General features: G+C 38.1%; 1 protein-coding gene across 15 annotated transcripts in view; it reads left to right on the top strand.

Annotated features, from left to right (window-relative positions):
• The window catches only part of PTPRK (protein tyrosine phosphatase, receptor type K), a 393,103-nt gene extending 383,044 nt beyond the window's left edge, over positions 1-10,059 (top strand). For all 15 annotated transcript variants that reach the window (XM_027633191.1, XM_027633178.1, XM_027633156.1 and 12 more), the window contains 5 exons: positions 1,397-1,528; positions 1,750-1,875; positions 3,833-3,996; positions 5,224-5,359; positions 8,797-10,059. In XM_027633191.1, the coding sequence (XP_027488992.1) occupies positions 1,397-1,528; positions 1,750-1,875; positions 3,833-3,996; positions 5,224-5,359; positions 8,797-8,850 (612 nt within the window). In that variant the 3' untranslated portion in view covers positions 8,851-10,059. The remainder of the gene's footprint in view (positions 1-1,396; positions 1,529-1,749; positions 1,876-3,832; positions 3,997-5,223; positions 5,360-8,796) is intronic.
• The last annotated feature ends 12,582 nt before the right edge of the window (positions 10,060-22,641 follow it).

Below are 22,641 nucleotides of genomic sequence, written 5' to 3'. Positions count from 1 at the left end.
TATCTTTCTCTTATCTCAAGAAAGACTAGAAATTATGGGGAAGAGGGATAGGAAAACATCAGCTAGGGCATGTTTTATTTCTTAAAAATACAGGGGAAGAATCAAAATTGGTTGTTCCTGTGTTCCCCCTGGGCAGATCTAGGAAGGAAGACACAAACTGCTACTATCCCAACATGATTCCTGCATTAGAAAAGGATAGGAAAAATTTAGATTAAAAAAACTGGCAGCCTCCTTACTCTCTTGTCAAACAAGTACTGATCATAAAGACAAGTTACAGTACAATAATAACAAGTTATTGGAGGGTATGTCAGTATATTGCACATGAAGATCCCTTATATCAATCTTCAAACAAGTAAGCTTCCATACTGGAAGTGGTTTATCTATGGTACTAGGTCTTTCTCTTAAGTTAATTTACTTAATTCAGTAAAAAAAGAGCCAGACTGCTTTTGGTACCAGCACTGGTGCTAAACATGGGGCTCTCTGTGTTGCATACAGTAGTCCCAGCAACTTCTTTTTCAAACTGATGACTTAAAATCCCATCCACCTCCAAGAACATTCACCACCTTATTCCATTTCTCGGATCAACTTCTTAGTGCTTCCTTACTACCTCATATCTGTATTCCTTCACTGCAGAACTTTTCCATGCTTGGTTGCGAATTGCCTGCAAAAGACTTCTGATCTCTCTTCTTCTGCTTGATGCTTGTAATTAATGTACATCATCAAATGAGCCCCTCAACTGTTAGTTGTGTCTCAGTTAATTCTGTGCAAAGCTGGAAATCCCTATTTGCAGTTGTGTATAACACAGCATACAGAAAATGGAACCTGCGGTCATGACAGGAAATAGTACTTTGCTGTTTAACTTACGCTTTCTGCTGGAAATGGGCCCCAGTAATCCTGAAAGTGGTTCTGTGGGTGACCCTGTGGGTGTGCACTGTGAAACAGAGTTTGGGATTGAGCTTAGTCCCTGGTTCAGTCACGGAGTTCACCTATAGCCTGCTGTGGATAGGGTGACTTTCTGAGACCTCTGCACCCCTCCCTGTAACCGTGGGGTGAAGGTTTCCTGCTTGGTCTCCTGGACACAGTGCCTGGAGCAGAGTTGCCTGAGCCTCAGTTCAGCAGAGCCCTGAAAAGCACCATCAGTGCCCACCCAGAGCATATCTGAACTGAGAAAACAGTGCTTGGTCTGTAACCGAGCAGAAGGCAGACCTGAGCAGAGTCAACCTCTTTGTTCTTACTGGAAATGATAATGTATTTTTAACTTTAACATCTTTGGTGAAATCTGGTGTAGTTGATGTTACAATTTTGTTCTATTTTTATGGGTTTTTTCTGTTGCAGTGTTTCAGTAGAAGTTAAGTACTTCCCCTACAGGTACTAATAAAATTATTTGCCTTTACAGAGCTACAGGCAGCCAGCAGCTTTTATTGTCACACAACATCCTTTACCAAACACTGTGAAAGATTTCTGGAGATTAGTGTATGACTATGGCTGTACTTCTCTTGTGATGTTAAATGAAGTCGACTTAGCACAGGTTAGTTTGGAGCTTGAATTTTCCATGTACCATTGTGTGCTTTAATCACTCTGCATTCACTACATGATGAAAATGTAGAGGAGTGCAGTGATTTTACAGTTATTCTCTGCTTTACAGAAACTAATCAACACTAGTTGTTCACTGAAGGTCTGCAGTGGAATAAGACAATGCTCAAGGTGTAACTTACAGCATTTAATTATGTCCATTTTGTTCTGGTGCAGGGCTGCCCACAATACTGGCCCGAGGAAGGGATACTGCGATACGGTCCCATCCAAGTGGAATGCATGTCGTGTTCAATGGACTGCGATGTCATAAACCGAATTTTCAGGATATGCAACCTAACAAGAGTAAGCAGTATCATAATAATATGTGACAGAAAAATATGTTATTTTTAATGCTCTCTAGACTGTTCTACCTTTTAATTTTGAATAATAGTAGAATACTAATGTTCTTAAGACATTAACCAGAAAAGAGTCAGACAAGCATCACTGTCTAATACTAATTTCTAGTACTTTTCTTTAGCTACGCACTAAACAGAGAGAGATTTAGGGAGAATGAGTGTTTTTCTGTGACATTTTCCCTCATGAGTAGATGTATGAGAAGTATTCTGTAGTCTGCTTGTTTGGTGTACAGTAAAAGAAATATCCCTGTAATGAACATGTAGTGACAAGTATTTAGTTCATAGGTTTGATAAGTTGTTTTCCATGGTAAATCAGGAACAGGAAAGCTGAGGCTGGTTATACAGCGAGGACCTTCTCAGCCTAAGATGTGAAAACCACAACATAAAAGGAAGATTGTGGCACCCTGTAAAGCAGGGCGTGAAAAAAGTCTGAAAGCTCCTCTGCCTCTGAAGGGTTCTTCACCACTGTGCCTCGACCTACATTTATCATCTTTTTCTCAAGCTCAGTAGCAGTGCCAGTCTTGCATCCTTGTCAGCTCTTTCATACCTTGCACCATCTTGTCTTTTTGCTATCCCACAGTGTTTCACACTACTGCAGCATCTTCTCAGACCCTGTTTGCCACACGGCATTTCCTCCTTTGTCTCACCTCTATGCATCACTTATTTATGTTGCCTGCCATTAAAGAGTTACAGATGCTTGTGCCACCATTCTATGTACAATTAACCAGCAATCCCTATTTTACTTACCAACACTGCTTTGTATTTTTCATCCAGTACTGACTTTACCACTGACTGGTACTTGGAGTATATGTTTAATTTTCATTAATGTTGAAGGATAGCTGTGGGGAAAACTGATTACTGTGTATACACAAAGATTTTTCTTCTTATTTGATTTTTATTTTCATTTTTCAGAGAGCAGAGGTCAGTTTTCATGTGGCCAGTGTTTTACTCAAACTTTTATTTTGCTTATATTCAGAACTATGAAAAGCATTTTCAGCTTTTCATGCCTTGTTTGGAAACTACAGGAGGGTGTGGGTGTGGGCACACTGGCAAATATTACATCATAGCACTTTTTTGTTGTATTTTGAGACTTCCTCTTTTTTTTCTATTTTTTTTTATTCATTTCTTATTTTTGTTTTTTCCATTTCTTATTTTTCTATGATGTTTTGATTTTCTACTCCTCTACTCTTCCTCTCCTGTGGCTTTTTTACCTATACGTCTTGTTTTTAAATATCTCTCTGCTCTGCTCTTCCTTTTCTAAAATCCACAGTCTTACTCCTTTTCGTCATCTTCAGCTGCAAGAAAGTGAATAGACTATTTATTCTTCCTGTTATTGAGGCCTTTCTTGTGACAGTCTAATTGTATTCAAAGCTCTCCCTCTATCACATCTAGTGTATGGAAAGCTCAGAGACTGGCAGCAAGGCTGTCATGATTATCATCTGGCAAAAAGGGAAGACTTCAAGGACCGTAGTTGTATTTGTGCACCAATATTACTTGTTGTTTATTTGTAATGGAATCAGTTCATGTTTAGGAGTCAGAGATCTGTCTTCATTTCTGCAGGTCTAAGAACTTAACAGTGATTTTTTTATTGATTATTGATGTTAAACCGGCTTGGCACTTAGAATCTAGGGAATTTGTCCATTTAAAAGTCAGAATAGGTTACATTAGTGATTGATAAACTGTGCTGATGTCTTCAATGTAGTCCTCTTTTTTTTCCCTTTTTTGACATCTTCCTTGAGCTCAAGTGGTACAATTTAATGGAGAGCCTACCATGCAATGTATATACTTGTTGGAATCTGTTCATAATATAAACACTTAGATTTCATGTTAGTTTTATGGTTTTGTTTTCTAAACTAAGATGTAAAGGTGTCGTTTTGACCTAAAGCTCTTTGGTTTTCCCTCAGCCACAGGAGGGCTATCTGATGGTGCAGCAATTCCAGTATTTGGGATGGGCTTCTCACAGAGATGTACCAGCTTCCAAGAGATCCTTCTTGAAGTTAATTCTGCAGGTTGAAAAATGGCAAGAGGAATGTGAAGAAGGGGAGGGCCGGACCATCATTCATTGCCTGTGAGTAACTTGGAGAAAGTCAATTGCTGTTCTTCAAATAAATGGTTATAAATTACTTCTTGTTTTAAATTTAAGCAGTATTCTTATTGATACCTTCTTTTTCACATGCCCTTGTTACTTTTATTAAAAGAAAGTAAGAACCACTGCTTTTAGTCAACTTTTGGATTTGTCTGTATCAGGTCAGGGTACCATGGGAACATGATACTACTGTGATACTGTGTATTTGCCTTCTTCTGTACATAATAGCATGTTTTTCAGGTACAAAACCTTTACAGATAAACAACTTCTGCCTGGTTTCAGAAGGAAGTCTTTTTTTGCTGAGTTATTATAACTATTTGCCAAATAGTTATTTTTTTGTGCCACTCTTGCATATAGTGTGCTGCATTTTTTCCAGAAGGAATGCCTACAATATTTTGAGGTGTTTAAACTGAAAACTATGGATATATGAAACCAGAGAAAAGTTCTACTGCAGTACGTGATCCTACAACTATTGTCAGTAAATGACTGCTGGCTGCTTATCTGGACCTGATGCTTTAAATGGGAGCTGGTTTGAGAGTTTTGAAAAGATGGCATCTTTTCCTCCCTAAGCAGAGAATAATTGATCTCTTTCCTACCTTATTTAAATACAAAGTTTATGCATTTTTCCTTAAAAGGATTCTGTTTAAATGTTCAGAATGAACTAGTGACCCCTTTCTGCCTATCCCACCTCAAACTTCATAAGAGGAAATATCTACCCTAATTTCTTTGAAAATAATATTAAAATAGTTCAGAAGTGTGCCTAAAGGTCAACAAGATATTGAATTGCTTATTCTATCTGGCTAGATAATCCTCATATTACAGGATAATTTAAGTGAGTGTCTTTCCAAAACTAAGTGGAAAAATTATTTGCCATTGAACTTGGGGTTTTTTTTATTTCTAATGCTCTACTTACCCTGGAACTTGTGTTTTGGGGTTTTTTTCTAATGCATATGTAATTTAGACTTACAGTACAGCTGGGCAGCACGGTTGACTGTAAGGACAGAATTCAAAACTGGTAATTGAGATAAAGGTCAGAAAAACCAAATTTCTTAGACCAAACTCACTGGTGCTGCAATGAGATTCCTAAATTCTGATCTCCCTCTGGGACTTATGAATCACTTGTGCTTACAGCATAAAAGAAGAGAAATGCATTTTGGGTGTTCTCTTAGGTCGTAGTGATATATAACCACCTGTTTTCCTTGTGTACAGAAATGGCGGTGGCCGGAGTGGGATGTTCTGTGCCATTGGCATTGTGGTTGAGATGGTAAAAAGGCAGAATGTGGTGGATGTTTTCCATGCTGTGAAGACTTTGCGGAACAGCAAGCCCAACATGGTAGAAACTCCGGTAAGTACCAGCCCATCAGGGTTACTGCAAACAGCAAGGGAACCAGAGGCTCTCTTGTTGTGTGAGCTGCTCTCTCATTCCTGTACCCACAAAACAGTGCAAACCTATGATGGGCCACAAGAAGAAAGGGACAGATACTGAGTGTACACACAAGTCAGCATCACAAGAGGAGTGACTAAGCATTTTACAGTACTTTTCTTGTACTGATAGCATGATTTTCACAGAAAATATTCTGAGTTAACAGAATCTCCCAAAATAACCCTGTCTGTTTGAAAGGAAGTTGCAGCAGGCTGTGCTCAAACAAGCCATCTTGAAATGGCTTGTAAGACATTTCTCCTTGGTAGAAATAGGCTGTAAAGTATAGATTCGTAGCTGGATATGTGAATATTTTTCTCCTTAGTAACAACTGCTACTTTGAAAGTTTTATTGAATAACAATAATCTTTTTTACTCAGATTCGTAGTAGTCAAAATGATACCTCAGAACTTTAAAATCAAAGCCTTGGATCTAGTATGTTGCAAATGAATATATAGAATCTAGAATCATTTAAGTTGGAAAAGACCCTTAAGATCATTGAGACCAACAGTTAAATAATAAACAATATAAACAGTAAACTAATTGTCACATGAAAAGTGGCAGAAAAGAAGAATTTTCTGTCCAACCTGTGTTATTTTTTGTCTATCAGTGTCTCCCCCAGGAGATCAAAGCCTTTTAATGTCCAAAAGAGTCTGTTAGCGTCTCACCTAATGAGACCCTTCGCTTAACAGATTTGCTGAGACGGACAGGACATTTGATACCTTTTTATATCAGGACTACCCTTAATAGCAGTAGGAAAACCCCTCAGCAGGTTTCTGCTATGAGTTATTTCACCGTCAACAAAACTGTCAGCACGTAAAAACTGACTCGTTCTAACAGTTCATGAAATACCACATTTATTAATACAAATTTGTGACAATTTATGGGGTTCATTTTGTCTGGAATAGGGTCTAACTGCAAAAACACACGTAAACTATGTAATAGTAATAATAAAGCCAAGCATAGGGACACACGCTAAAGCAAAAGCAACTTACAAAGATGTAAAACAACCTACAAAGAATAAGTAAAGCAAAAACTTAAGCACATGCCCTAAAGCAAAAACAACTTACAAATAAGTGAGACAACAAAGAATAAGTAAAGCAAAAAACTTAAATACACACTATAAAGCAAAAGCAACTTACAATGAAGTAATACCTAAAAATTTTAAATTACTATGAAGCAGAAGTAAAATTGGTATATATTAATGAAGTGATCACTCAGCCCAAGGTGTCCCGAGAAGGTGGAGATAGAAAAGGTAACCCATCAGTCACCCCCACAGAGCTGATGAAACTTCTCCTCTATTTTTGCTTCTGTCAAATCTCTTTTTATGCTTTTTTTTTTTAGGCAGTTTGAGTGGATATAGTCAATAAACTAATTTTGGGGTGATAGACAGATGAAATAGGCCCAAGGGTCCACTTCCTCAGTTCCTGGCAGCCAGGATGTTCGAGAAAAAAAGACCATGTTACTCCATATCACTCCTTTCTTCATTTTAATCCTTTTATCAGTTTCTGGGAATGTCTCCCTAGGTGCTAGGGTTTTCTAGGAAACCATCAGGAGTTTTTTTCTCCTTTTGTGTAGCCTTTATATCACCTTGCACTAATATAAAAAATATGAGTCTGAATTAGCAAAACTGCAAGACTAAATATCTGTATGTACATTACCAGAACTCAAAATAATCTTCGCTCTTCTGGATAATCTTTATGCATACAGTATGAGTGCATATGCATAGGAATTTTTGCTTCAGTCAGAAAAGCTGAGCAGTCCTTAAAAAAAATTCTCCCACACGGACATTTTTCCTTTTCGTAGGTGAATGTGAAAGCAGGTTGAAAGATAGTGTTTGGGAATTCCTGCCATTTGACTCTCACACTGCCAGCAGCCAGTGTCTTCAGCCAGATGGCTGCCTACAGCATAAAAATCTGGGATGCCAATTGAAATTTAAAACATTTCGCAGTATATGCATACTGGAAATTGCTTCTGACCTTGTGAACTTGCATATTGAGCAAAATGTCTATAGCTGCCTCTCCCCATATTGCCCTTTTTTGCAAGTGTCAGTGCTCACTTAGTATCAAGTAGCTTTTGTGGCATGATTTTCTTAATTATTGTGCATCAATTCCATCCCTTGCCATCACATAAATTAAGAAGATAGTTAACATGGTAACAAATAGAACGTCCTGTAACAGCAGTGACATTGGGTTAGGTATTGCTGGTTTTACCACAAATACTTTGCATTCTCCTGCGCCACAGACATCTCAGACACAACATATTAAATTGCTGCCTGGATTTTAGTTGACTGCTGTGAAGAAAACAGGTCAGATCACATGGAAAATTAAAGGGAGGCCAAGGTAGATTATGTGTGTTTCTGATAAACGCTCTGCAAAATAATATTTCATTTCAAAATAGACCTGAATTCCACTGTAGCTTTAAACTGAAGTTACAAAATTTTTGTAGTTATGTATTTCTGTTGTGTGGGGTTTTATTCAGAACTCCTGAACAGCTGCAGATGTTGAGTCGTTAGTTAGAAAACAAACCAGGAAAACCAATATATAACACTGTCATGTGCCCTACATTCAGCGACATGATCAGATAACAACAATGAGCAGCACAACAAAGCCTTTAAGATATCCCCACAACTTCCTGCTTATGGATCACGCTGTCTTCCTTTGCAAACAAAAATAAATCACAAAAGCAGATTTATTTTGTTAAGTCACAAGGGCAATAGAGATCGCATTAATTTTCTTGTTTTTTCTTCTTCTTCACCTCTCCTCTCTCCTTCCTCCTCCCTTTCTCCCAGTATCAGGTCTCAACAGCAGCCTTGTTGAGGGAAAATACTAACCACAATGAAGTTTTAGCTTTACCTTCTCTTTTAAATGTGCATCTGATCTCTTGGATGTTACATCAACACGACTGTACAAAGGGGCTGTGGACCCTGAGCAGCCTTGTATCATGGCTCAGTATTCCCCATCCATTCACTGGCTGTCCAAGCAGCAGGCATTAGTTACTGCTCAGTATCAGCTAACTCAAGTATAAGTGATCAAGTGTAAGAGTCGAGGTGCTTTCACTGCAAGAATGCTCTGACTGAGAGCAGAGCTTTTCATGTTTGATAAACCAGTTTAGAAGCTGAAAAAATCAGAGAAGCACATAATTGCATTCCATGGTCAGGGATTTTTTCCACTTCATTGATTAGGGTGAGTTTTTAAATCAGACCTGGTAACGTACTTTACTTGTGTAATAGGGGAAAAAAATAGAAAATCCAAGCATGTCTGGCTTACTAGTTAGCAAACAGTGTTCTTGGTTGTAGATGTTGCTGCTAAGATTTTAGAATATTTATTTAACTTCAGTTTTTGTTTTTGTTTCCCCTTAAAGGAGCAATATCGCTTCTGCTATGATGTGGCGCTGGAGTACCTGGAATCCTCTTAGTTGGAAGGGATATGGCAAAGTTCACCAAATACATGAATCTCAATAAGCTGTTTTGACAACAGTTCTTGATCCTGTGAAGAAAGATTTTAGGGAAAGGGGGGGGGGAGGGATTTTAAATTTTAAATGCAAAGTATTTTTCTTATGAAGTTGTGTATCTTAATAAAAGAACTCAATCTGTTTCTATGCTTGTATACAGTATCAACATTTAGTGCCACATAAATACTATTTAATGAAAACCAGAGTCAGAAGAGATTTGCGCAAATTAGGACTTTTTAGTGTGTGTATATGCAGCCGTCTCTCAAAACAGTTAGAGCGACCATCTGTTGCATGTATCAATATTTCCTATATGGTATTTTTTTTCCTTTTGATACATTGTTAAAGTACAATAACAGTGCAAATTGATCGTAAGGTTCATTCTTTATACGTTTCAAGTGTTGCATATATATATTATATATAGTAAAAAAAACTGGCTTATTTTGTTTTAATGTGCAATGATGGCTGGATCACATAAAGATCTTTATAAAGAAACTTAAACATAAGCCAAAGACTCAAGTGTAAATATGTCTATATGGAGAAAGCACATGTATTTATTGTTTACTTGCATTCCTTTTATGATGGCTGAAAAAAAGAAGAATCATTTTTCTTGAAGAAAGCTTTTTTTGCTGAAATCAAGTGTAAACAATTTTTGTAGTTTATTTTTTGTATGTTTTAGTGTAAGTAGAAAACATACTTTTTATGCATAGACCAAGAAACATAGGTATAGTGGTTTTGTTGTGTACATGCTTGTGATTCAAATTCATGTAAACAACTTGATTATAGAAGGTCTTTAAGTACAGGACCAAAATCTAAACATTTTCCTGAAAATGTATAGTTTTTCACAGTTGCATTAGTTAAGTACTGATCAAAAAACTATGTAAGGAAGTACACACTTCAAAATGGCCTTGCCTATGACTTGCACAGTATTGGAAGAAATTTTTAAGCTTCATTAAAATTGTACAGGAACCAATTGTTTCAAAAAAACACTGAAGCACAGGTCAACAGGAGAACTGTGAGACAAATAGATGGGTCTGCATATGCCCTTAAGGGTAAAAAAGTATTTGTTTAGCAAATTGTAAAATTAAGCAATGTTTAATTTGATGTTTACAAACATGTAAGCTTTGCTTCCAAGAAAGCAAAATTTGAATAAACCAATGCAAGATTCTGATTATAGTTGTGGTGTACAAAATATTACTTTGCTTTCACTTAGCTTGCATCCATTTCTTCAGAAAGTTTCTTATATATTACTGGCTAAAATCACTCCAGTCTCTTGTTGATCATTTTTAGAACTGACAGTAAAATTCTATAGTGCTTTTAAATATTCTGTAAAGTAAGAGTGAATTAAATTTTTATTTAAAGATTATTTTATATTTTTTTCCTACTTTAATACCCTCTCACTTACTGTTCTTGTTAAGGAGTCATTCTTGTCTGGAAGATCAATATATTTGGATAAGGAAAATCTCAAAAGGAAATTGTATTATTTTTCAGCCCATTGCTTCAGGGACTGTTTGAAAAGATACCATGTCATCTGTATGTCCTAAGTTTCTTCTTTTACTTGAGATACATGGTATTACCTATCCAACACTATAAATGGCAGAGAAATGTTTAGAGAAATACTATTTTTCAGATTTTTTCAGTGCCTCCATCCATATTGCATAGCTCCACCTCTTCCAGATCTAAAAAATTCCTTTTTTGTGACATCCACTGTTAATTCCTACCTGTGAACAGCAAGGTAAGTAAATGAGGTTTGAAAACATTCACTGGATTTGGCTTCTTAATACTCAAATTGCCCTATTTTTTCTTCTGCCACACTGGAAAGTGTGCACACTGGAAAGTGCTGCATGCAACAGAATTGCAACATTTCCAGCTTTCCCTGTGAGGTAACAGCATTCGGCTAACTTTAACAGTCAAAGTGCTGGGTCTAGCACTCAAAGTTAGCTGTCTGGTCACCACATTTTGTGGAAATAACACGCCATCTTCACAGACTGATGCATCCTGCCTGTTTAGTGTCTGTCTGGCACTAAATGGTTTGGACTCTGGAAGAATCTTCCTCTGTTGTCTGTAAAGGATGTTGAGAAGATTAGTCTAGAAGTCTAGATTAATTTTTTGACAGATGAGATGTATAGCTTTTAGGGTAGTGGAAAGCAAAAGCCACATTCTGTACTGCCCAGAATGATATTTATGTTTTGCTTTTTTGGTTCCTGACCAAAAATGTAGATTACCATTAGGCTGACTGAATACTTATTTTCGTGGAGAGCTGCTGTGTATGGGACAGTGGAGTCCATTCACATCAGAATTTCATAATCCTTGTTAAGATTTTTGTGTCCAACTTCACCTGTACATTAAACATGACTGGTGCAAATGCCCAAATGAATTCTGGCATTACAGCAAAGGAGTCTTCCTTAGGAGAATCCCCCTTAACTGGAAGGTATTATAGTTGCCAGTGGTTTTTCTGCAAAGGGGAACTCTGCCTATGTTGTTTGAGTACTCAGAGTCACATAATTTCTGTAACTGTAGCTGACTGTGGTGACCTAAAGAGCTTTTTCAATAGCTCATGATTGAAAAATCTGTGAGAAGTTCTTCCTAGCAAGATCAGGGGAAAGTATGTAGAGGGAATATTATGTGTAAGAAGCAGATCAGAAATATCATTCTCCAATAATAGTACCTTTTGAGGGTCTCTTAGGCAAAAGACAATGTTAGAATCTGCTTTTAAGTGTAAAATCAGAAGAGACAGATTGTTTCATTGTGCAGCTCTTTCTTCTCTCTTATCTCATCCAGTGGCAACAAATACCATCTTTGTTTTCTGAGAACACCGGCTCTGTTCCCCCAGATAGATGCTGTGCCAGTGTCCTTTTCTTTACACCTGTGCAAGACAGAAAAAAGGGAAGTGAGGGGACTATGGAAACCTGACCCAGAGGGAAAAAAAGTATTTCTCATAAAAAGAGTGTGCAGTGGAAGAAAAGTCTTCCTGACCTTGGGCACTTGAAGAGGGAAATATTTCACTCCCTGAGGCAGTGAGACACCACCGGCACCAATATCACAAGGTACCAGCAGCTCCAGCCCTGGAGCGGTCCATAGGTTTCAAGACTCCTTAAAATCTTTCTGCTTGCTATTACCCTTGAAATATTAGCACAGACTCAGTCAAGTGGCTAAAGCCTGCATGGTACATTGTCTCTACTTTCTTCAGCAGCATGAAATGAAACCTGGACTCACACATGCAGTAAATACACAGAGCAAATGGGCATCAAGTCAGAAAACAGAGAAGCACAAAAAGCTTCATAGAGGTGTGTGAGATGATTCAAATTTAAAAGGAATGAAGTTGTGTACAAGTTTCGAGCTGGCTTCCCGCCAAGTTCCCTGAAACTCGACAACAAGGACCCGCCTCCCAGAGAGGGAAAAGAGGGAAAAAAAACTAAGCAGCCAAAGCTATAGCAAATATATATATATATATATTTTACATATGAGACAGATACACAAAAGGAAAATACCACCGGGGGGGGGGGGGGGGGGAAGGGGAAGGGAAAGGGAGAAAGACAAAAAGGGGCAAGGACCGAGCAAGTCAAACAGCCACCCGAAGGCAAACTAGCAGAAATCTCACCACTTCCCTTCGAACAGGCAGAGTGACTTGACGCGGCCCAAGGCTCTCCTCTCACGCGTGGCGGATAGCGGCAGTCACTGTAGGCCTCGGCTCTAGATAAGCTCGACCGAAACAGGGACCCACCATTCTCAAACCTCGCCAGAGAGGAAGAGGGCGCGATCCCTCCCACTGGCTTTATTTATACCTCCAGTTACGTAAAGGAATAGCATGGAATACTTCTGTGATCACTTTTCTAGTTCCTTCCTGGTTACAAGTTGGTCTCCAGGAAGGCCTAGGGTGAAACCACCACAAGTTGAAACTGGTTTAATATCACATAATGAAAGGAACCAAAGGAATGTATAAGTTCCAAAAAACATGATTGCTGTGTACAAGAAGGTATTCTTTGCTCTAAAACTGGGACGTGATGACTCCAGTGTCCTAGTCTGTGTAGTTGCCAGTGGAAGGAGTTCTGTGAGTTGCTTTGATGGCTTTGGTTCATTTACTATAGAACGGTAATCAAGGAGGTAACTTAGGGATGTGTTCAAACTATCTGAATTTTCCCAGAATAACCAGATCTTAGGATCCAGCACTGAAGAGCTGTAAATCCTTGGACATATCTAAAGCAGTTTCATGGAGACTGAAGAGTCTGCAAACCTCAGCATCCTGTATAGAGAGAGGCTTTGCTCTTTTTTTTTTCCTCTTTCTTTTGGCCCTTTGAATTTGCCTTCCCTGATCATAATGACCCAACTCCAGCAGAAGGAGGTGTGAAGAGACTCAGGTTTTGACCTTTTGTCTGGGTCCAGAGAGATCAGACCCCAGCTGGTAAATGGGATCCTAGTATTTACATTTCATGCTTCCTGGGTAAATGCTGCCACCGGGAAAAAACAGCTTTGGAAGAGAGTCTGCCTCCTGGAAAACAGTCACAGGCATATGAGTTAGAAGCTTGTAGCTTAGTATTCTCACCATATACAAGCAGTTACTGGGATTTATTTCATTTGGGAAGTTGCTCAGATAATATATTTTCTTAGTTTATGCTATGTCCTACATTCTACATTAAGAAACACAATATTCCTTCAAGAAACATGAAAACCAAAGCTACTGAAGGAGCATACTCTTTCAAATGAGTTAACAATTTCAGAATCAAAAGTCTAAGAAAAGCAGACTAGGGGAGCAATGGTAGGCAAGTGCTCTGTCATTGAGCCTCAAGCTTGAATTGAAATGTTAAAGTACAAGGAAGGGGCAGCCTGAGAAAAAATGTTGCAGGATCACTGCATGGCCAGGCCACCTGGACTGGCAAATGACTGTATAAAGGGCCTCTTTTAAACTTCACTCTGCTGCTGTGTCAGAAGAAACCTTGAGATCTTGAAATAATTGTAAAAGCTGCTTTTATAGTGCTCTGCTCTCTACTGAAAAGTAACTCATTTTCAGCTGTACTTTCCTGTGTCATGTAGAGGTCTGAATTAAGTGATCATAATCTCACAAAAGAACCTTTGTGGTGGTTTATTGCTTGTACTCTTCTTTTGTTAAATAGTCAAAGATCTTGTAACCTCTGCAAATCCAGGATAGTCAAGGGTATCTGTGAATATTCATTTATGGCTTTAGTTTCTGGGGTTGAGTAATCTGCTAGGATTAGATTATGTATACTGAGGATAAGACTTTCAGAATATGCAGAAGTTTAGTCCCATAAATTTTCCTTCAACTTTATTAAGAAAAACCTTTGTTAATTTCTGAATTAGAGGTTCTGTTTGAGCAAAATTTTGAGATACAGATAATATAGAAGTGTTGTTAAATTATTTTGGGCTTACTAGATGTTTTTCCTTTAAGCCTGAGTAAAAGGATGTTGTTGATTGTGGTGGTGGTTGACAGGCATGAATGTTATTTTGGCCCACGCTTCTTAGAAATTAATTCTTTCCCTGCTGTTGGGTTTAGAGTCCTAATTTATGCAGAAATTGACATATATGATGACAGGCACAATAGGATGCTTACCTAATAATAATGTTTGTTAACTGTGTCTTGGCCAACAAAGAACAGATGTTTTTGTGCCCTGTTGAGATACAACAGCTTGATTTCAATACTCTTGTAATGACTTCTAGCTTCCATCTGGATTAGAAAATAGTCCCAGCTTCACAAATTACATCAAGATAAGTTTGAAATCCCCATATGCTCAGAAAATTTTTCAAATCTCCACTAAATAAAACAGAAAAATAGAAGTCTATGTTAAAAAGAAAAATCAGCAACAAACTCTGTCTTCTGCATGGCAGAAAAACATGATCTTTCTGCAAGCTTTCAAGTACCCTGGAGTTCTTTGGTAATGAGCACAAAAACGGCATCTGGCAAAACACAGTACCTCCAAATTTTGATAATATCTGTGCATTTTCCTGCCAGGTGTAAAGCCGTGTGAGCTCTTTTAATTTCACAGCACAAAACTTTTGTCTTTCTTTTGTGTATCTAGTCTTCTAGAATAATATCTGAAACAACACCGTATTTTGCTGAATCCTGAAATGTTGAAGAAAGTTACCTTTTGTGCTCTGATAGAAAATGTGAAACCAGATATTATAGAACTGGAGTTTCTCTCTCAAGATAACCAGTGAGCTGGTTTTTGTAGTAGCCATAAAGTCAAACTATGATAAGTTTCAGAAAAGTTTTGGAAATCATTTGTTTTGTTTGAGTCCCAGCAGGGGAAATCTCAGTTCATTTGTTATCAGGGACATTAAGTCTCTCTACTTAATATTTTGTTAGTCTTTCTGGTCGACTTGCTGTATCTATGAGCAGTACAATAAACAGCCCACCTGGACCCACAGTTGGAACTATCTTCAGCACAGAACCTGGTCCTGTAGCCTTTTTCCCCAGTTTTAGGATGAAGTTGTTATGAAATTTCCTGATCATACAGATTAACGATGCAAAATTGCCTCTGTTTACTGAAAATGTTTGAAACCACCTGCTGAAGAGGTGTATGCCTTCATTTTAAATTAGGTGGAAATCACAGAAAGCTATGACACTGCTGCAACCTTTTCTGTTGCACTAAAGTCACATCATTGAAACTTCAGTTGGTGCCTTTTAAACTGTGTAAATAGGTTGCTACTTAGTTTCATCTCTTGAAAGGATCACGGTTTCCAGCTTCCGTTGCAGTAAGAAATACAGCAGTGTTTGAGCAGTAGTTCTCACAGGTCAGACTACTTCAGGGATAAGGATAAAAATGGAGCATAAAAGCACTAGGCATAATATAGGTTCTAATATTTCTCCTCCAGTAAGACGAGCTGGTTCAGCTAGTGTGACAGTGAGCTGTAATTACAGCTGTGAGAAAATAGCTGTGTGGTTTTTTCTGTGGCAGAGGCTTCTAAAAATTTCTTTAAAAAAAAACAGGGAAGAAGTGCAGGCTTTGTTTCTACTTCAATGTGCCTTCCTTTAAGGCACTCGTTTACTTCAAATAATAGCCTTCGTTAACACAGACCCCTTCTAAGATGATAGTTCTTTAAGCAGTCAGAATCACAGCCTGCAGCGGTCTCTGTCCTTAAATACAAGTAAACTGTTGGTATGTGGATTAAAGGTAGCAGAGATAGGTATGATGGATCCTATAGTGCATTCAGGGGGCAACTGCAGTGCACAAAGGCTGGAGGAATCGGCCTTCAGTTTTTCCACTGGAGGATTTATAATCTTTGTGCAAGAGACAGAGAAAAAAAAGTATTTAGTGAACTGACCAGGACCAGTATGAAGATTGGAATCTTATTCACTTGTTATTTGGGCAACAGCATAGAAAGCACTAGCTTTGGGTATAAGAACTGGGAGGATGGAGAGTATAAAAAATCTAGACGAGATTGGAACTTCCCAAAAAGCACAGTTACGAAATGTATGGAAGGATATAAAAATCCTGAATGCTACAGTCAATGAAAAAGTTTTGAATACTGACTAAATGTTGTGTTTGTGGTCAAGAAAGGTTGAACAGTTGATTTGGGCCACTGAGGATAAAAAATGCTGAGCAAGGGACACTGCCAAGGAAAGAAACAGGCAATTTATGTGAACAGATCCTTCAGTAAAGGAGATTTCTGAGTACATATTGTGAAAGATTTAAAAAATAACAATGCCCCCAAACCAGGCTTAGCACAGGCAGGGGACTTGAGGTCACATACTTCATTTTATGAGCTATGAACTACAGGTGGTTTGTGGAGTTAGTCTGCCTTGAAGCCCACAAGGTGCTATTTTTCTGATACTATATTGGTTGATGCCAATCAAGAAAAGGAGAATGCTGCAACACTGAACATGGTCATTCAGATAGTTCTTATCTTAGTTTTGAGGACAAACAACAAATGAGAAGTAAAGTAAATGTGACAGGAAGTCATAGCTCAGGTGTGATTTCACAGGCATGGTCTCAGCCCCTGTTAGTTGAGAGCCAAATACTACTTCATGGGCTTCTTTTTGATGCTTGATTTTTAGCATAATTATGGCATGGTTTTTTTCTTAGAAGAAGAACATTTATACCAAGACGAGCAACTTTAGAGATTGGGGTTGAGAGAGGAGAACATTTTAGGAAAGCACTCTGACAGGCAGCTGCTTGACTATGGCCTCCAGGGAACTACCGTAAAAGAAGATTTCAAAGACCAAAATGGATTCTGAGTGTTCTGAAAACATAAGCCAACTTGATAAAGGAAATAGCTTTAGAGTCCTACACCAATTAGCACGTGGAGAAAATTGCAAAAATTGGATGGGGGAGGGGCACATGCTCTGCAATTTGCTGTCTGTGTTTACAGTCCAGCACAGCAAAATAAAAACTGAATTAGCAGATGACCTCAGGAAAAATAGAGACTAGAATGTAACAATTATTTTGTTGATATACACACACAAGTCTGCATTTTCCACACACCTGTGTGGTCATGCAAAGACTCCTCACAGTACCATGATGTCCTGATCTTACTTATTACTTTGAGTTTGCCAGTGAGGTGTGTATCCTAGACTTGTCACAGGCACGCAAATATTTAAGGAAGACAGATACTCACCTCTTTGCAAGCCTATGTGTTTTTCAGCTTCTATACTCCCACCTGACCATTTTTCCTCTTCTTCCAGTAGTCTTTGTACTTGACTGGGATCCAGCAAATGAACACTGTATAGGTTGCTCAGTTTTGTTGGTTTGGTTTGGGATTCCTTAATTCTTGTTTGCACTGATGTTTTTTTATACTCAGCACAGGCTGAAGCAAACCAGGCATAGATGGAATATGGTATTATCTCCATAATGTATTTCAACTTTTCAGCAGAAACAATTTCAAGAGTTAGTTTCAAATTTACACTAAATAGCTGGACTAACACATCCCACGCTCTAATCTCACCTGAGCCAGGGTCAGCTGGCATCTCTGAAAGCAAGCTTCATGGTGGTTGTCATTCAAGTGTGCTGAGTGTTTTCAGCAGGATGACAATGACTTAATTTCAAATTGAAACAAATGAAAATGCTTTCTTGTTCCTTCCAATGCTTCTCTGGAGTGGGGAGGAAGTGAAAAAGCCTGCTCCCTTCCAATTCTTTTACAGTGCTTCCAAGTCTTTAAAGGTCTGTGGACTTTAAAAGAGTGCGAAACAACAAAGGAAGAACTTTGGTAAGTGATATGTTTAGGTGTGTTTGATTTGAAAAAGATTAACCCAACAATGTAGGGGGGGAGGTTGGTTAATTCCACAGAAGATCATAGATATTGAAGGAAAGAAAATGGGAATATCTGTGTATGTACTCCAGTATGTATGGTGTAACCGGCTTTCTGTCATGGCAATTCCTGAAATGGGCTGCTGTGAAGTGATTTTTAAATGAGACCTTAAAATTAACTACTAAAGGGAGTGTGGCAAAAATAACTTTCCCACACTCAGCTTTTAATAACATTACTGTAGTTAGTGTCCATGTGGAAGTTGGGAGACATTCTCCTGTCTCTTTGCCATGGTGCTGGGTTAGAAAACACAGCCCAGGGACAGAAAATAATATTTTATGTATTTAAATTTAAATTTGTTTTAATATTCAGAAATACAATGTTCTGGGAAAGTCATAACTGCCCAAAATGAGGTGAGGCACCCCAAGTTGCAAGAATCTCTTAAGTCAATTGCTCTTTTTGCTACTGTTCAAGCAAGGAGAGAGGTCTGCCACAGGGAACAGCATTGTGATGAGTGCCTGTCATAGGGCAGGTTGGATGAGCAAGGGGCTCCTTTTATCTGCTAGTTTTAGAAAGCTGTACCACATACTCAGCTGCGTGTTAAAACAGAAACCAGCAAATTTTCTTCAACCTTTTTTTTTTTAAATCTTGGGGATGGGTATTTTGGGTTGGTTTTTTTGTTGTTTGTTTTTGTTTGGTTTGGTTTTGGTTTTGGGGGGGTGCTGTAACTCTGCTTGCTTTGATTTTATTTTATTCTTTCTTCTAGGAAGAGTTTGAGTGTTTGGATTTAATTTTTTTTCCTCTTTTTTAAGTACTTTCTCTTATATGATGTATTAAATCTTCCTTGGCAAGCTCATCTTCAGCCATATTGTGTTGGTGGGTTTTGTAGGTGACCAGAAAGCAGAATTCAGAAAAAAAATTAACAAAATATGTTGTTTGTAAAGTGGACTTTGGGGTGATAGCTTTGTAGATTTCATCTTCTAGCCTTGGTAAGTCTGAATTAATTTGTTGACATAATTCTACAAAAACACTTACAAATACATTCCTCAGAGAGATGTGGAAGGAGCTGTAGAATCTCATTTTTCAAAATGTAGCTATCTATTTGTGCTGTCTGTTTGTTAAATCTCAGAGTGCACTCAGCACCAGAAGGTCCAGGATGCTGTAGTGCCCCACAGGCTCTCAGCATCCCCTGTCTTGGGGTCTCTGGCGGTATGGTGAGGGGAAGGAATGAGCAGGGTCCAACTGCTGTGCTGTATGCTTCATCCTGGAGAACATGTGCTAGGAACACATTGAAGGAGATGCCCAAGGGTCACAAATGCTCTTGGATGTCAAATAAATGTACATGCAACAAACTGAAATCAATATGAAAGGCTGGCAGAAGGACTTAAACTCCAAAGTGAGAGCCCCGGGATATTTCCTTACAGACCGTTTGAAATCTTAGATAATTTGTGGAGAAGGACAAAGTGAAAGGGCCTTGGCTGGATCATAACATGTTCCATATTGCAAAGCTGCCTATAAGAAGAAATGGATGCAGTGTGTGGTACTCAGTGAGTTACCACTTTGCATATGAAGCAATAAGATTTATTTAGCCTTGGAAATGCTGAAAAAGTAAGTAAGAAAACACAAGGTGAACTTTTTAGATTGAGTATTTTAATAGGAGAAGGCTAAAATACACACTAGAAAAGTTACAATAAATGCTACCTATGAGTTCTTCAAGAAAAAAATCTTTTTGCAATCTTTTTATAGGTTGTTCTGGAGAGGAGCCCCTGTGCTCTTTCCTCCTGCCCAGCTGGGAAGACAGACTAATTGAACAATTTGATAAGAAAATACATTTGTTTTCCAGCACTTTTCACAAATGAGTCTCTGAAAGCTTAGCTTCTCATAGTGGTAAGTGTGCTGCATCCTGTTAGTGATTCTCTCTGTTTGTCATAGTCTACCACAAAGATGACAACTGTGCATCACTCAGGAAAGGTGTTGGCCAGCAGCCATTGACAGTACTGCATTTCTCTCTTGTGTGAGGTAGAGGATGGAACACGTGCCACCACTGAGGGCATTAGAGGGGTTTTGGTGACCACACTGTTTATGTTAATGGTACCAGGCATGGCAGAAAAGGCAACATTCTACTCTTCAAAAGGGAGAAATAGGACTGGAAGAGAAAAAGAAGGAGATGCTCATGTTTGCTTGATATAAAGCAAATGTATGTTGATTATACTTCTCTCAGAATTTTTGATGGCCAAACTTACTGGATGCTGCATTAATATAAAAAACAACCTCTATTTAATTGCATTGAGACCGTTTCCTGAAACCAAATAACTTTATGGCTGATAAGTAAACAAAAAGACATATGATATGAGGATGAAATAAAGCACTAGCTGGATCTGTGCCTGCGATGAAGTGCAGACAGGCCCCATCTCAGCTAGATTCAATACAGCCCTTAACCTACCATTCCTACGGATGAGGAGTCATGAGGGCAGGATGAGAACTCCCTGGGCACTCTCTTCTCCCACTGGCTGAAACTCTGGTGAGTGCCAGCCCGAGGGTCTGGTTGCCTCTTCACATAAAATATCTCTCTAGCCTCTTTATTTCAAATCTTAGTTTTTCCACAGCTTTCTCAGACGGTCCAAGAAAGAAGTCCACTAATCTTTATAGTGCTTCTCCTTAAGAAAGAGCAACGGACACCTGGAACACAAATATAGATTCAAATCACTGAGATAGCAAATACATCTAAGGTTTTGTGTGGTAAATTATAATGATAACCAAAATGCCGTGCAGCAGGGTATCAATACCTTGGGAAAAGTAGGAAATTAAAATCAGTTTAACTGATATGTTGGCAAGTGTTAACTGCATTTTATATGAAGACTTTATCCTTTAATGAAGCACAGTTTTCCTGCAGAAACATTTGGTTTTAAATTCAACTTCATACATGCAGTGAAAGTATTTACAATTAAGTTTGTTCTTTCTGTGTACCTTTTAGAGAGGCTCCCACAGAAAGAAAAGAAAGAAAGAAAGAAAGAAGGAAAGAAAGAAAAAGAAAGAAAGAAAAGGAAAGAAAGAGAGGACTGCAGAATGCCTGGGTTTGTATATATTTTAAAATGACAGGTAGTATTTCAGTTCTACTAAAAATGAGTAAATACATTCAGTGCAATCAATTCATCATTAATTTGAAAGTCAGACAACAAGTCTGTCATTTAAGACAAATACTAAGGATGACAAAAACTTCAAGGCAACCATTATTAAACTAAATATTTTGTTGATTTCTTTTACTGGCTGTTTAGGCAAAACTGTGGTTTCTAATGCTCACATAAAAAGGAGTTATTAGTGCTTGTTCTATCAGTAATGTAGACATTAGGGAGGTAAGGCGTGCAAGATGCCAGTTTTCATTCTAGTTCTTTTAAAGCTCTTTGCTGTCAGGAAAAGTCAAAGTGTTTTGTTTCTCTTCTATGGAAAATTGACAGTTGATAGGTGAAACTTCAGGAATAATTAGGGAAAGTAGATATGTAAATTCCATTGGGGGAATCAATCTTTAACAAATATATGTAAATTAATTCAGTGTCCTTTCCTTTGAAGAGTGGCAGGGTGCAAAAAAATTATTTTGGATTTCTTTAACAGCATCTAGAAACCTACATTGCCTCTTTAAAAATAAATTACTAGCACACCCCACTCAAGAAATCACAAAGGGAGAGAGTGATATTTGAAATTAATTCAAAAATTTCTCCAACATGTCTCCAGCTGTCAAAAATGCATTGAAGATATGCCAAACATATTTCAAAACACTTTCTGTAATTTGAAGATCTCTCAAGTAATTTTTACTCCCAAAGTAGATCTTTAATGGACCCACACTTCTCTCTAAAACTGTGGCATGTCTTTTTATTTAGGCCCCTCCCATATTTTTTCTTTCCCCACAAAAACAAACAAATGAACAAGCAAAACCCAAACAACAATCCACAGAAACCAGATAGATAAGGAAATGTGCCAAGCTGTTTGGGTATGACTTTTTTCTTTTTCTTGGTTTATTTTTTTTGAGAGAGTAAAATTTAGTTCTGTGGTGAGTGCGCTCAGGCTGGGCTTTGGGGTTCTGTACTCAAGGCCCATGTAACCCTGGATATGTTGTAAGTTCTCTGCTTTGAGTCTACTCCAACAAAATGATGCCCCAAACTGAGTATATGGAAGATAGAAACCAAATATGCTGAATATTTACTGAGCTATTGGAACACTGAGGGTGCCTGAATAGGTTTTATAGTATGGTGCTACTCACAGAGAGATAAATATTTCCATTAGAATAGTGAGTTCACATTCTGTGCTGTCAAATAAAGAGTGGTAACACTAGCTGAGGATCACCTGGTTGACCCATTTTGTATAAACACTCATTTTGACAGATGCTTCTTTGTACTGGAAAGGCCTAGAACTCCTACTGTATTACACATTTGCATTCTGCTTTATCTTCAAAATACTTTATAAATGCTTCAATATCAATCATCTTAATATATTTATAAAGACAGGTAGCATTAATACCTGTCAATAGACGGGGAAATTTTTAGCTTGATAGTCTATACTCTCAAG

This window comes from Corapipo altera, unplaced genomic scaffold (genome assembly GCF_003945725.1).
Source record: "Corapipo altera isolate COAL_440 unplaced genomic scaffold, ASM394572v1 2b, whole genome shotgun sequence".
NCBI classification, from domain to species: domain Eukaryota; kingdom Metazoa; phylum Chordata; class Aves; order Passeriformes; family Pipridae; genus Corapipo; species Corapipo altera.
This window is presented reverse-complemented; position numbering and strand designations above follow the sequence as displayed.